A 15,891-nucleotide genomic window follows, 5' to 3' on the forward strand; every position below is an offset into this window, starting at 1 on the left:
CCTCTTAAACTATGTGCAGTATTGTTACAGACGTCTTTTTCTAATTGCATTCGTTTTTTATCATGAACTTGGAGTCTCACAGCAATCATGTAAAGCTTGACACATACCAACCTGTTTTTGTAAGGATGCAACACCAGCACTCAAAATATATTACATAATACAGTTTTAATGAGCTGTAATAGTTATAACAAAGGTTGTGATATAAGTCTTTACAAATCAGTATATCAAGATATGATGAAAAAGGAAGAAATGTTTGCCTTATATGTGGTTTTCACATAAAGTGTGTTCTTTGCTCTTGTCTAACTTGAACCAGGGCAGGTGATTTATCCAAAAATGGTCTTATCCAATAGCTTGATTTCAGAAGCTTCTTCAAATTTGACCATGTATGTCTCATAGTATTGAGCTTTACCAATGAACACTGTAGTAAATGCACATTGCTGGTTGTGAATGGTCTCTAGCTCTAGGTGCAGGACTGTTGGACACCACAGAGGGAATCTCTAGCTACACTGCCGTGGGAGTGCACTGGCCAGCAACAGCAACAATGGAGCGAACAGACAAGTCAGGTACACATCTGTTATTAAAATAATTGCCTCGTAGAAATTAAACAGGAGTAACCACTACAATGTACAGATACAGGCTGGCACTTTGTCATAAGGTAAAAGCATTCACCATCTGGTGAGATAATACACAAGCAGCTGGCAGCACGATGTCCCCTTGTAAACCCTGGATGAGTTTGCCTGGCGATCCTCTCAGTCAGCCTGGGCTCACTCGGCATTTGTTTTGAATTGGACGACTCAGAACAGAAGGAGTAACACGTTCTGTTTAACAAAAGGTTCACTCATTCAAACGAGATTTTTAGAGAGATGTGAAAAATCTCTATGAGACTTCTGCTGAGTAGCCAGCACTGGAGAGCTTTTTTGTCAGAGTGGCAGACACTTGGGAAATTTTAGTGCAGATAAATCTATGTTCGTATTCTTATTACATTAGACAAGGTTGCTTGTGACAGAGTATATGAAATAGCAATGCTAGGGGTAGCCACTGTTACTCTTTAATGATTTATAGAAATGTTACCTTGATTTTGCCTAAAGATTAGAAATAAACAACATAACAAACTGTGCTAAAGAAATTTGATAATCTTGCTGAAATTTAGGTTTAGAATGCAATCTGCAAGTTTTAGCCTGAGAGAAATAGCCTCCCAAAACCAAAACAAATAATAAATACATTTTTGAATAAAAAAAAATCCTGCTTTGACATTACTGCTGTGACTGATTTTAAAGCATTTTTATAACTATGTATCTGTGTTTAGTTTAATTCTCCAAGGCGTTAATCCTCTATATGGATTAAGCTTCTTTGAGACTTTATATATCTATATCTATATCTATATGAATGAGAAAAATAGGTTTTGATACACACTTTTTTTGCATGTAAATATCTGCTTCTTTCTTTGCATATGTGTTATCGTTTTTGGTAATATGCTTCTCCGTGTCCATCTCGTAGGCACACCTTACCACAAACTGGTACTAGCTTCTATGGAAAAGGTCTGTGTGACAGCATTTTCTCATGTGTCAGATCTCCCACTCTTCCTTTGTTGGAAAAATCCCACAAACTTCAGTGAGACAAGACACCTAAGACAATTAAGGTTTTGACCCATTATATTCCTATGAAATTCTAGTGGAACATCTGCTGTATATTAATCCGTAACTACTTTATTAAAAATAGAACCCAGGTACAGACTAAGTGCTAAAAGACTAATGAAGACTAATTGCTGCAAAGAAAACACTCTGCCTTAGTCTGATGGTGTGGATGCCAGACTTTCTAAATATTTACACAACTAACCATCAAGAATGGGCCTGTAATAATTGTCTAAATATATATTTACATGTATACAAATTAAAAGCCAAATCCCTTTTCCACTAATAGCAATGAGAGTTTTGCCATTTGCTTTGGTGGAATCCAGGATATGGTCTAATAGAACAGTTTGTCAACTGTTAAATTTTTCAGGAAAAAATAGTGTTTCTTCTACCTTTCTTTTTCTTTTAGAGGACAGCTAAGGGAAAGACAAAATTTAAATAACTCCACTGGATTGATTTTATGTTAAAAGTCTAATGTAAACCTACAAAGCAGGACCATTGAGTTAAGGCTTGAAGCTTATTAGTTTCTAGTTTTAAGTGGAAGGGTAAGAAAAGTAGAAGGCAAACAATTTCTTTGCAGAGAGAAAGTATATTTTGATTACCTCTTCCTTTTATTGTAAAATCATTCCTCACCACACTATGAGTGGACTCCAAGCATCGTTAGCAGGTAAGTCACAAGAATCAAAGCTGAAGTATGGATAAAGCAGCAAGGTCATAACACATCAAAGTATCATATACACTGAAGAAATAACTCAGCTTCCTTAGGTGGGCTTTTCTTCCCTATAAAAATTTGATCTATGTAGAACTTTATTCACATGGACACTAACAATGAGGAAGTATTTGCTTTGGCGGAAGTGGATCGCACATCTGTTTAACTTGGTTTGTGGTTTTTTAACATAAGGTTTCTCTGTGTTGTACAGATGTGAATCAGGTAGCATTCGACTTTTTTCCCCCGCTGCCGAGGTGTTCGGTGGTCACTCTCTGCTGGGGTGCTCGTTTCATTGGCTTTTGCCACGCAAATCCATCGCTTAGAAGAGCAGGCTTCATTTCTCGACTGGTTTGGTGGGTCTTTTTACTCATTATCAGTCAGCATAAATAATAAATCCAGAAAATGTGCTGTATTTGTTGTTGTTTCCTCCATGTGCTTTTCCTCCATCTAATTTAATGTAAACTTCGTCTCCTGGCTCCAAGTGAAGAACCACGCTGTTACTGGCATAGTCGTAGTTCTGATCAGCATCCTGAGCAATCGCACTAGCTCGAACCTACATAAAATACAGAATGACTGGTTAAGAAAACTCGGGCAATTTTTCCTGCCTGGTGAAATTAAAGCATATCCTCAAAGTTTTATTCAACATGCATCAGTTGCCACTTTAAACATCTGGCAATCTATATTGTAGTTTATTCCTATTCCTACTGTTTATTTTCTCCTACTGTACTTCTGAAAATAAAGCAATAATATTCTCCTTTCTCAGTCATCTGGAATACACAACTGCCTGATCTTCTGTAGATGTCTGGAGCCTTTTAAAAAATATGTGTAAGAATAGCTGGAGTTGGGAGAAACGGATCTGATGGTGTGCCAATTTTACATTGGTGTAACTTTTGTATCGGTGGGACAAGTGATTGACACTGGTGAGGATCCACAGGGAGGCCCACAGGGAGCTCCCAGGATGGACTTTCTCCAGAGGCAGTTTATTGTCATACTAAGTAATAGGATCATGCTGCAAAACAGAAGTACACCCCCCCACACACACATGCACACAAGCAGTCTGGGTTTGGAAGAACTGCTATTACCACATTTCAGTAAGCAAACATTTAATTTCACTGTGTTTTAAGAGATGCACTTTTGAAAAATCACAAGCAAGTCACTATTTGCTGTAGGAGGTTTTTGGAATTTAGAAGTCATTGAGGGCTTTTCATTTGCAACTTTCCTTTAAACATACTTTTTTCCCATTTCTCTCTTGGTATTCCGCTGCTGATTAAATTTGACATTTGTTGTAAACTGGAAGTAATCTGTAATTTCAAGATATATGTTGGTTTCCAGCAGTGAACAGCCTGTGCCACTGTAAGTCTCCAAATCATTTATATATAATTTGACTCTGTTTGGTAAAATATTTAAACAGGGTTGTATGTGATTTATTTCAGTGTAACACGTCATCTGCTTGTTGCTTGTCTTTGTTCTAGCATAGTTACAGAGCAGTAAATGATTTAGTGGCATTGCAAATCTGAACTAAGTAATAATGCATGACTTGGCGTACTATATGTGGGATTTTTTCTGCTCTGAACTGAAAAAATAGGCTATAAGTCACAATTTTCCATGGATTCCTTTCAAAGTTTACATGATAAATTTCCAAATTAAATTTTCATGTGATATGATTTCACATTAATATTGAAATGTTAAAAAGGAGGGGGTTCTTTTACCATGCAGGATCTTATGGCATTATGCAGCTTAAAAATCACAGTAGGTGGAAATTCTTTATGCATCCTGTAAGAACAGTGGGAAAGGCTGCAAAGGCTTGCAGAGCTGTGACAGGCTGCAAATTTAAACTGATACATGGCATGATGAAAAACCCCGACCATTTCAGAATTCTTGATCCTGACTTGTCTGGTATTGTTTACAGAGGTGATCTATTTTGGTAGTTTTTAAAGCAATAATTATTCTAAGTACTGGATGTTTCCTTTGGAATAGTGTGACTGGCAGGGCAAAGTTGAAGGCTCTGGGCCATTAACCCTCTAAAGACCTCCCAGAGAAAATAACAGACTGAGATGGTTGCTGTCAGTGGAAATGGAAATGGCAAATGGGGAGGAGTGAAAAGGCTACTGACAAGGTAGAAAAACTTTCACAGAGAACTAGTATCTTGCATAATGGTGAGAACAATGGTTTAAAGGACTTTTCAAATTCCCATTTACTTCCTAATGAAATGCTACTTTGTGAATTTGTATTAAACCTTGTGGATAGTAAGGGAGAATTGGAATTATTTCAGTGACTATCCCAAGGGAGTCAGCATGTAGACACTGGCTACAACAGCAATGGATATTTTATTTTTTAAGGTTCCACATGATTCATATTGGCTGGCAAAAAATATTCTGGATATTGAAAGTCTAGAAACCAAAATGCAGATCTTACTGCCCTGTGTGTAAAAGCAAAGGTCCTGTGTGCTATTCATAGTGGGTTTACCTTCTTGCTTGGTTGGCCAGAGCAATTTCTTTTTAAAGCCTAGGAGAACAGTCTCAAATGAATTCTCTGTGAGTGTACTGCTGCAAGAGGGTAAATGTATCTCAAAATTAAAGCATTATGAGACAATGCATTTCACAGGTTCCATGTAAGGTCTTTCATGAAGCTACACTCTCAGCCTGCACACACATACCTAAGCTGAATGCACTTTCCTGTTTAAGCTTGATAACCATTAAAGCAGACAATGTGGTAACACTAGGGACCTTGAGGTTCCATCTATGTATTGCTTAGGAATGGGGGTTTTTTTTTCTGTAAGTCATACAGTTTTCAATGTTTCAGCTTTTTTCAGTGTTAGAGAACACTGGATTTATAATGTTGCCTTTGTCACTCCATTTAACTACTTACTTCCAAAATTTCTGAGCTTCCTTACATAAATATACATAAAGCCTGTCACAACAGCATTTAGTGTTTTAGGTATAAATCATAATCAATCATTGAGGCATTAAAACTGTGGGTCGATTTAAAATCATTTATATGCAGATATTTACCTGAATATCTTGTATATACAAACATATACAAATTTATACATGAAAGCCCTCTTTGGGTGGGTTTTTTTTTTCTTTCTTCTTTGAATAACTGAGTTTAATTTGTCTCATGTCTGGCAGTGGAAGTACCTATATTTGGAAATGGTTAGACCTCAGGTTCAATTGAATATTTGTAATTGGATGCTTCTTTAAAACTGCTGCTACGTATTTATTTTCCAGGGTTTGGGAAAATAAACACTCTACAACATTATAAATAGAGGTAAAAATAGATCAATTCTTTAATTGTAAGTAAAATAGTATTCCTGCAGTGAACAATATTGCTTTTGTAGGAAGATATCAAAGTGAATGTATTAGGAGGTACTTTGTTTTACTAGTCCTGGTTTATCTGCTGAGACAGTATTTATGGTAGACATTTTCTAATTTAATTAATTGCCGCTGATGTCCTCATTATTCTGTTTTCACAGTCCTTCTGAGGAGCCATAAACAAAAGGTTAAGTGGCATATCAGGTTAATTTACTGGCCGCCGCCGCTCCCGTGTGCGCTGAGCACAAAGGGCCGCCAGCCTGCCGCGCTCGGCGGGGGAGGAGACGCGCAAACGAACGAGTTTTTCCGCGGCCGCCAGGCACGGCGGGGACACGGGGTCCGGTGTTCAGCCCTAGGGACACGGCGGGGAGCCGATCCATCCCCCAGCCTACCCCGCCGGAGGGCGGGCATCCCACGGAGAGCGGCAGCGCTGCCTCCGGGCTCCCCGAGCGGCCGGCCCGCCCTGCAGCCCCTGCGCGCCGGGACGGCTCAGCAGCTCAGGGACCTGTTGAGCCGCAGGTGCGGGTCTCTAGCCCTCCCGCCGCACGGGGGGCCGGGGTACCGGCGGGAGCACCGCGGAGCTCCGGCCACACGGGAACGATTGGGCACCTCGCACTCTCCCTGGGCACCCAAAGCCTTGAGGGATGGCGGTGCCTCTAAGCGCCGTAGGAACTAGTGCCAGCCTAAACGTGTTTGCTAACTACCCACGAAACAGGCGCAAAATTGCGAAGGACGGCTCCCTGGGAGCAATGTAACAGGCACAGTTCCTGCGAGCGCAGTGGCTACATTAATCCTAATTAAGGGGGATGATTCCTCTGTATTTCAGGCGGCAGCATCGCAAGGCCTTTAATTATTTCCGATGTCTTCATCCTGCCCAGGGGATGCCAACAGACTCGGGTCCTGCCTGGGCTCTCCGGACGGCCGCTGTGCCTCCTGGCGCGGTTCGTCTGCCGGCGCCGGCGTCCAAGGGCTCAAGGCGCCCATCTGCGGACGCCGACCTCGCTCTATTACCAGCTCTCCTGACAAGGAGGAGAAGCCTCGCTCTCCTCCGGGGGCTGAGCGTGTCAAACCCGGCGCTCCGCTGCGTGGGAGCTCCGTCCCGTGCCGTGGCTGCGTTCCTCCCACCCACCTCACCCTTTCCCCACACAGCACCACCCTCTCCTGAGCTCACCCACCGCCCCTGGCTCCCCTTTCTTGCCAGGGACTGTCCCCTCCCCGAGGGCGCGCCGGGCTCTGGTTGCCCGTGCGGAGGCAGCGCTGTTGTAACGCCCGTTCCCCGCTCCGGTCCCGGCAGAGCCGCGGGCAGCGCTCCGCGGCCGGGGCCGTGGCCAGGGCGGGCTGGGAGCGGCACCTGCGGCGCGGCTCTCGAAGAGAGCATTCACCCAGCAGCCCGGGCGGCCTCGGCTCTGCGCGGAGCACCCGGACCCTCGGGAGCCTCCGGGCACCCGAGGCAGAGCGGGGCGGCGCTCCCGCAAGCTTCCCCGCCAACTGAGGAGAGGCGGCAGCCAGTTCCCCTAGCCCCCTTCGCGCCGCCCGGGCTCGGGCTCCGCTCCCCCGGTACGCACCCGCGCCGCCTCCAGCGGCCGCCCGGCTCCCCCTCCCCGCCCGCTTCCCGCCCTTCCCGCGCCGCTCCGCCCGCTGTCCGCACAGCGCCCGCTCCCACGGGGAACCCCCCTCCGCCCGGGCGCCCGCTGCCCTCCTGTCCCCGGCTGCCCCCGGCGCGGCGCCCACCTGGTTGTTCTTGCAGAGGTCGGCCCACATGCTGGTGCCGTCGCCGCCCCGCATGAGCACATGGTAGGTGAAGAAGTAGATGCCGGGGATGGAGCAGGTGAACTTGCCAGTAGTGGGGTCGTAGTGGTTGCCGAGGTTGGTGACCACGTCGTCGAACTTGAGCACCTCGTAGCCCTCGTGCTGCCGCTTGAGGCCGGCGTAGAAGGCGATTTTGGGGACGGTGCTGTAGGTGGCGGCGCTGATTGCCCCCGCCGCGTTCAGCCCCGGCGCCCCGGGGGGGCCCGGCAGGCCCTGCCGCCCCGGCTCGCCCTTCTCACCCGGCGGCCCCACCGGGCCGGGCGGCCCCGGCTCCCCCGGCGGGCCGCGCGGCCCCGCTTTGCCCGGCCGGCCGGCCTCCCCCTTGGGCCCCTGGATGAAGGTGGGCAGGGACTGCATGAGCCCGCGGTCGGGCGTGGCCGCCGTGCTGGGCGCCTTGGTGCCGCCGTAGGGGTCGCAGACCATGCGGCAGGTGCCCAGCATCTCGTAGTGCGCCGAGGTGCCGGCCGAGCTGACCAGCACCGGGATGAGGATGACCAGCAGCAGCACCATCACCACCCCCAGCGCGCCGGCCGCGATCAGCCGCCGCCTGCTGCCCACCAGCCGGCTCAGCGCAGGGCGATCCTCTTGTCTGCTTTTGGACAAAATCTTGATGGTTGGCGGGGTTCCTCCTCAGAGCCGAAAAAACGCCGAGCCCGCGCGAGCTCGGCTCCCCTGGGGCTCGGCCGCCCTCCCGAGGGCCGCCGGTGTTGCGGGGGCTCCCGCGGGTCGCGGCGCTCCGCTGCGGCCGCTGCAGCCGCTGGGCGGGCGAGGGAGCGGAGCGGAGCGGGAGAGGGAGAGCTGCCGCCGCGCCCCGGCCGCCCGCACTTTTATGCTCCCGCTGGCGATCGACTTTTTTTTTTTTGCAGGCTGTGCCAGTCCGAGTCAACTTTCCCTGGAACTTGCCTTTCCTCTCGCGATCGCCCCGCTCGCCTCCTCGCTCTCTCTCTCCCTCCCTCTCTCTTTCTTTTCGCAGAGACGACAGTCCTCAGCGGGGACGCGCCTCCCGGCCGCCCCGGTGCCTGCCGCCCAGTGCCCGCGCCGCCGCGCCGAAGCCGGAGCCGGAGCCGAAGGGAGAGCGGGATCCTGCCCGGGTGCCACCTGCCAGGAGAGGAGGAGGCTGACGAGCGCGCTGGAGCAATTTATAGGCACCCAAAAGCGCAGGGGAAAGGGGAGCTGCTTTGGCATCTCATTCCAGCATCTGCTCTGCTCTTCCCACTCACAGAGAGTTTGGCATTACTCTGGCAGTGTGGGAAATATATATTTTTTTTCTTTTCTCCCTCCCCCACCCCTCCCGCAAACGGATGAACAGCGAAATCGTGAGCCTCACTCACTAGCTGCATCTTGCGATGACAGCTCTTTCTGAAGCAGACCGAAAGGAAGAGATGTGTTTTGCAGCCTCTGGGTACCCTTCAGGTCACCGATCGAGAATTAAAAGGTCAATCCACCTCCTGCTTAACGCTTCCCTGAGCTCACTTTGCCCTGTTAGTGTTTTCTGGGAAATACCGCTTTAAATGCAGGGATGTTTTACCAATTGTCCAAGTAAAAGTTATTTGAAACTATACCTCCCACAATAATAAAGAGATTAATGTATCTGGCATTTTCGGATCTCCCTCTTCGTCGTCGTCCCAATTGCAACCATAAAGGCATAGAAGGAAATAGTTTTTCCCGTGAATTAAAATTGACATTCTCATCACCGGCTACAGTGTTTCCCGGTGTTAAAGCCAGCCCCTGCTCTGCTTGCAAACTGACACTGAGGGAAAGTGTTCTGTTTTGTTTAGGAGCCAAAGAAAAGCCCGGGGTCTATGCAAAACGACAGATGCCTGAGACCTGAGAAAAAGATGTCTTTGGCTTAACTCAGGGGGAGCAAAGAATTTTGCTAAATCTTGAAGTTCTGTTTTGTTGTGTTGGGGTTTTTTGTTTGTTTGTTTTGTTTGGGGTTTTTGTTTTGTTTGGGTTTTTTTGTTTTGGTTTTGTTTTGTTTGGGGTTTTTGGGTTATTTTTTTGTTGTTGTTTTTTGGGGTTTTTTTTGTTTTATGGTTTTTGGGTTTTTTTGTGCATGAAAGGCTTCAAGGCTTCTCCTCCCCCAAGGTCTGGTGGGGACCTCTGTGACTGAGTGGGAAGGTGAATGTGCAATATTAGTGGCATTGTTGCAGAGAAAATATTAAAGAACTTGCCCTGCTTACAGATATACAAGGTACACAAAGAGCTGTTTAAATAAACAAACGGAATTGATTCCTAAATCATACTTCTGCATTCAGGAGCAATGGACGTCAATCAAACCTGGGTGACATTTGCCTGTCAATATAGGGATGATGGCTGGAAAGAGTGTGACTTATTACAGCAAGGCAAGAATCAGAAATGAGCAACAGCGGCAAATAGGACAACAACCAAATAATGGCATCTCCAGTGATGATCAGAGGGCTGTGATCTTGTCTTGGATTTTATTAGCACGAATCTGCTCTCCCCTCACCGTTCTCTTTTATTTCTTTTCTATTCTGCAACACAATAAGGTCAAACAAGCAGGCAGTGGGAAACAAAGATTCATTGATTCTTCCTTTAAAGCAGAAATGTCAGCAGCTCCTTTTGCTCTTTCCTGAGAGACTCAAAGGCATCGAGTGTGTCCATGCCGTGCAGAGATGGGCCAGTCCAGCTCCTTATCTCCCCAGAAAACTGTCGACAAAGCTTCCATTCATGCACTTGTAAATATTCCTCCCTCCCCTTTTTAAGAAGTTTTTTTTCTTTTCTTTTCTCTAATGCTGTCTTAAAAAAAAAAAATTCTTTATCTGGCACTGACACAAGCTAGCCCGTTCCCTTAGCTAAGGGCTTCCCCTCAAGACCCAGGAAGGCAGTCGAACACACTTGGAGGATTATGTTCATATCTCATTGCTCTCTTCACCCCATGGGAAAGGGCTTTCAGCACTGTTTGTTCTTCTGGGCAAGAAAAACTGAAAAGATGTGCCAGAAATGACTGCTCTTTCTCAGCCTGTAGCTGGGCCCTTGAGGTGCTGTATTTAGTAATCCCTAAGCCAGCTGGTTTTTGTGACATCAGGGTGTGCACAAACCTTCATTGCAATGGCTGTGTTACACGTTAGGCAAAGAACAATCTCATCCTCAAATAAACACAAACCCATTGTGTTCTGTGAAGCCATTGTGATACTGGGTGACCTATTGGCATCAAGCACACCCTCAGTTTCTTACTCCACTATGATAAGCCTGATTCTTACAGTGAGGTCCTACTATACCAGCCATGTTTTCTTTTATAGTTTTATCCTCACACATATTGCTTGGCATGCTCATTCACTCTGAACTGTTGCAGACCTTCTCCAAAAGAAGACAGCCACAAAAATCACAGCCAGAGTAACCAGAACAGAGAGATCAGGGCAAATACTGGGTTGTCAGCAGAGCTTATATGTTAGCTTGGAACATAACCTAGGACCTTGGATTTAGTTACCAGATTAATCTTAGTTCCAAAGGAAAAATCATATTTTCTTGGAAAACTAAGAATGGGAAACCAAAGTGCTCAGAAGTTAGGCACCAGAGATCTCAGTAGCCTGATGCAAATTTAAAAGAAGAGTGGAAAACTTTTTACTACGGGATCTTTGTTGTCCTGAAATGGGGTGTCAAAACATTGATCTGCTGTAATTAAGGCTTGGGTAACACTTAGGTTATAATCTCCTCATGCTAAAGGCTGACAGTCCAGATTGGCAGTCCATTCTTAGTATAACCATTAAACCTACATGAGCTGCTGCCAGTCTCAATGTGTTAAATTTATTTGTATTTTTGAAGCCCTCTTGCTGGCCTGCTCCAGCCTTTCAGCTTGTTTACTTCTTTTCCCATTCTCTGGGCCCTTGTGCCTTCAGAATCGCAGTTGGTGTTTGAGCTGTATCCCCTGCAGCTTCTGCCATTTGCAACAACCTTGTCACAGCCTTTACTGACTAATTAGTTAATATTCATACAGACACTTAAAGACACACAGCACAACATGCATGTCCATTTTACATATGGGCTGTTGCCTCAGCACCACCACAGTGGAAAACAGAAGAAAACCATTTACAAATTCATCCACTGGCACACAGGGCAACACGTTCTGCAGGCACCAAGCACAAAATGGCTCCTCATGCCTGCGCTGCTAAATTCAAAGTTAGCCCAGGAAAAATACTCTGTGAAAAAGGGCAACCCTTTACCAACTACAGTAGTCAGGAGTAACACGGAAAAAGGCATAGGCCTAGCAAATGTGTGTGCCAATGCTGTGCCAAGCTCCATACTGCTTCTGCTCACTCCTATCTGCACCTGGTTTGCTCTGACTTATATTTTTAATATCTTTTAATATTATTTTAGAGAAGTGTTTCAGATTTCACTCTGATCAAAAATTAAGTCTTTGCTACACTGTACTGTTATAACCACTGGTTTAATATGTATGTAAAGGTTAGCATTTCAGCCTGCATACCAGTAATATGGTCAAGATAAAAAGCATGCACTCATTCCAACAGTAATTAGGTTCAATGTTGTAAAATATAAAGAGGGAAAAATATTCATATCAGCACAGGTGGCTCAAAGGTAGCATGGTGACAGACATGGCAGTGACATGTCGCTATCCCAAACCATCCTTGGTATCCTATTCTTGTTTCCTTACTCTGGTAAAATCAGCACTGGCATTTGCGACAGATAGCAGGTCCTGCAGAGGACCATGGCCTGCACCAGTTTTGGTAGGAGCTTGTACAGGCAGCTTTAACTAAACTCTCACAAAACCCGTTTTGTTCAGGATGACTGGAGACCAAATATGTTTATAGAGCTGCAAGATGCCCACTGGATTCCTTGATAAAAATTAGGGTATTCATGCTCATGGAAAGAAAATCAGCTTTGGTGTGTGAAAAAAAAAAGTAATTGTTTTGCTGTTTTTCGGAAGTTTTTATCTGTCCTTTGGAATATACAAAGTCCTTTCCCAGGCTATACTCTGCTACTAAGGGATTTAAGCCATCTTTACGTGTGATTGGAAATAACTGTAGATTAAGTTTTATTGTAATTAATAAAGCCCTTTGAAGATCAGTCTCTGAATGCAAAGGCAGGAAAATGATCCAAAGCAAATGTGTCCAGCCTTGAAAGGGTTACATCCACTTTTCAAATCCAAATGAGGAGGGAATTCGAAGAGGGCTGTCGCTAAAGTGACAGGGCTCAACAAGGAGAATTTGCAAATAAATTTGACATGTTTCTTCCTTTTTAGTTTTTAATCTGAAAAGATCAGTCAAATATGACTGGTTACTGGGGGGAGAGAAGGGTTGAGAGCAGAATTAAAGTGGAAAGATTGGAACCAAAATCATGCATATCATGTTTCGACTGGTGAATTACCACAGATATAAAAACATAACGGTGTATGTAAAAATAAGTCTTAAACACATAGGGAGCTAAAGATTACACATTCAGCTGACAAAGTTTAAGGATATAAAATAATCATATACGACACTAGATAATTGCCAACATAAATAGCAGTAATTAACCATAAAAGATGCTCGTAATTGTTAGTGCCCCTGTTTATTCAAAATAAAGCACTAGTTGCAAGGAAAAAACAAATGTTCTTTCAGGTTTCTTCTCTCCTGTTCACCTTCAAGCCTGCTGGTCTGTGTCTTCTCTCTATTCCATCCCTCTGGAGTCATGATCTGAGGTGGCGAATATAAGGCTGTAGTGCTGCTTGGGAAAGCATATGCACAGTCAACCTTGGGGCTGTTTTTGGTTATGATGCAAGTACACCTCCAGCCACAGTGTGGCCTGAGCAGTTCATGGCTCTTGCCTTGGTGATGCTACAGAACTGCCAGAGCTGTGTCAGATTCACGGTCTCTGGGTAAAGCTGCACCCACTGACATCCTCTTTCTTACCAGACCCCCTTTCCAGCTGGCAGGTCCACACTTTGCTTTGCACAAGGAGCTGGGATTTGGACAGTTTCTGGAGAGGGTTTAAGAGCCACGGTGCTATGGAGGGGTAATTGAGCAATACTCAAAAATGAGCAACCAGTAAATGCTTCCTGCATAAATAGACTCAGTTTCCCCATAAGTGCACTGCATTTCAGGAACTGGATTTCCAGCCGTGAAGGTTTTTTACACAGCACTTCTACCAGCTTTTCTCACCGGAGCCTGGGCATCCAGTGTCCCTACAGACCATGATAAGCATCTGCTTGCAACAGGGTCCAGCTCACAGCCTAGGTCAGCTGTACTTGCTGAAAACACCTTTTTTCTCTACACACCCCACTTTTCCCTTCCTGTAGGATGGGCATTTTAACTCATCACCCTCTTTTAATGAAGAAGTGCTGTCCTCTGCCACCACCTATGTAACCACAATAGTGGTGGCAACATTTTCCATGTAGGCTTTCTGCTTGATCCACTCTCTTCCTTTTAACTCCCTTCTAGTCAAAATCCATAGAAGATAACCTGTCAGAAGGAGGCACTCAGAAGAACTCACAGTGTTCATTAATAAAGCCCCAAATACAGAGATAGTCATAAATGCTATTTAATCAAGGAGTACTGCTAATAATGAAGGCTACAGTGTCGGCATTCTTATGAGGATGTAAATAGTAAATAGAAAGGGGTGGAAGATAAATGCCTCTAACATGGGAGTAAGATTAAACAACCACTTTGTCCCTGCTTAAAACTATACCAATAAGCAAAGGCATATATCATGTTGCACTTCTATTAAAAATTATGTCAGTAGTTAGAGTCAACCAGGAGGAGATTTCCAGATGATTTGCCCATGAGAACGATTTTGGTTACCTTTGAAATGATTACTGGACTGCCAATGCTATTAAAGAGAGATGTTAGGGGCGAAAAAGCAAGAGCAGAGACAAGCTTTTCTAAACTGTCATCTGTGATTTGCCCTTCCTCCTCCAAACCTGAAACACACCCTTTCCATTGTTCTACCAACCCAGACATCTTCTGGCATTTCATACTGGAGTCCTTTATATTCATCAGGAGGTTGATGGATGGGCAATAAGAATGGATAGATGGGAGTGGAAAACTCAAAATTAAAATCCCCAGAGTGGCAAGATGCCCAAGAGATTTATTTTTTCTTCTGTCATCCCCTCAGCTGAATTTCTTTTTGTGCCTGATTATTGATTTCTGGAGCAGTTAATGGTGTAATTTACTTTGCAAGTTGCAATTACTTGTGATCATTCATTTTTCTTCCTATCAGTTCATTAGCTAAAGCAGGAGACCGTTTGATCCCAAACAATCCTCCCCACAACAAAATGGCATACAGTGGACTTTGGTGTGATCCTGCAAGATGCTGAGCTTTTGATTATTATGGCAGGCAACTGTGTTTGGAGTTTCGTGAAAGTTGGCTTTGCATTGTTAAAAAAGGCACGTGGCAATATTATTCTGTAGGCCAAATCCATCACAAATTAGGAATAACTCCACTGATGTAAACTGTAAAACTGAGATGTTAACTAGCACATGTGAGAGGTCAGAATTGGGTCTGCTATTTACCTCAAATTACTGGAATCTTATTCCAGTTCTGTTCCCCTCCCTTGCTAAAATCAGTTTGCTGCAACAGAGTTGCAAATCACAGGGAGATACAATGAGTGCTCTCCTTCCCAAGAGGGACTGATTATGCCTGCACAATGAGGAAGGGACCAGGACATTCCTTGCAGCATTGTAGAGATACAAGCCTCACAGAGGAACAATTGAGTGTTTTTTTTTCCCAGCATAATGTATTGCCAATGCCGTTATTAATTAGCTGTCCTGTGCTGGATGTAACTTTGGGTTTGGTATTTTTTATTTTCTGTTATGTTATTTGGGCAGTTAACAATAACAAGTAAAGGATGCAGATCGGAGGCAAAAATAGAAGTATTTATCCCCTCCTGAGATATGCGTGTATTCTTACGCAATTCATACATTTTCAGCTAGACCGTGTTCTTTCTATGTAGCATTAAAACTCTAGTGTGCAGAATTACTCCAAAAGCCAAAATGCCTCAAGTGAGAAATGGAACATGACTGGGTAGAGAGCATGTCTGCCATCTGGGATGGAGATTTTCGGATCTCCAGGAAGAGAGAATTTCAGCTAGAATGTTGCTTGCATGCACTGAGACATTATACATATGTTTTCAATATGGAGAGACACACATATGTCCATGCATGTGTAGGAACACCAACGTAAAATAGAAATGTGCATGTTTTTGTGAAATCAGAACAGAACAAAAAAACCCCCTGTGACTATCCCAATTCAGGAACCTGCTATTTTGCGTTTTATTGTTTAAATGTAATCCAAAAGAGTATGATAACATACACAATATTCCATGAAAATATTCTCAATCACTGGCATGCATTACTCTACTGAGCTAATTGATGGAGTGCCAAATGTTGTTTGCACTTCACCCATGAGTGATTCCGTTGGCCTGGAAGGAGCCCTCACTCCTGTGCTGTCACAGAGTGAAGCTCACTGAACTTAC

At 44.8% G+C, this 15,891-nt stretch overlaps 1 protein-coding gene across 1 annotated transcript; it reads right to left on the reverse strand.

Moving 5' to 3' along the window:
• Window positions 1–2: 2 nt before the first annotated feature.
• On the reverse strand, window positions 3–8,000 carry C1QL3 (complement C1q like 3). Its single transcript, XM_066198390.1, has 2 exons — window positions 7,383–8,000; window positions 3–2,893 (listed from the first exon to the last, which is right to left on the reverse strand). The coding sequence occupies exons 1-2, from the start codon at window positions 7,968–7,970 to the stop codon at window positions 2,714–2,716; spliced, it is 768 nt and encodes a 255-aa protein (XP_066054487.1). The 5' UTR covers window positions 7,971–8,000; the 3' UTR covers window positions 3–2,713.
• Between the last annotated feature and the right edge of the window lie 7,891 nt (window positions 8,001–15,891).

Source organism: Chamaea fasciata, unplaced genomic scaffold (assembly GCF_029207755.1).
Source record: "Chamaea fasciata isolate MVZ Bird 193981 ecotype frontalis unplaced genomic scaffold, bChaFas1.0.hap1 SCAF_1, whole genome shotgun sequence".
Classification (NCBI taxonomy): Eukaryota; Metazoa; Chordata; class Aves; order Passeriformes; family Sylviidae; genus Chamaea; species Chamaea fasciata.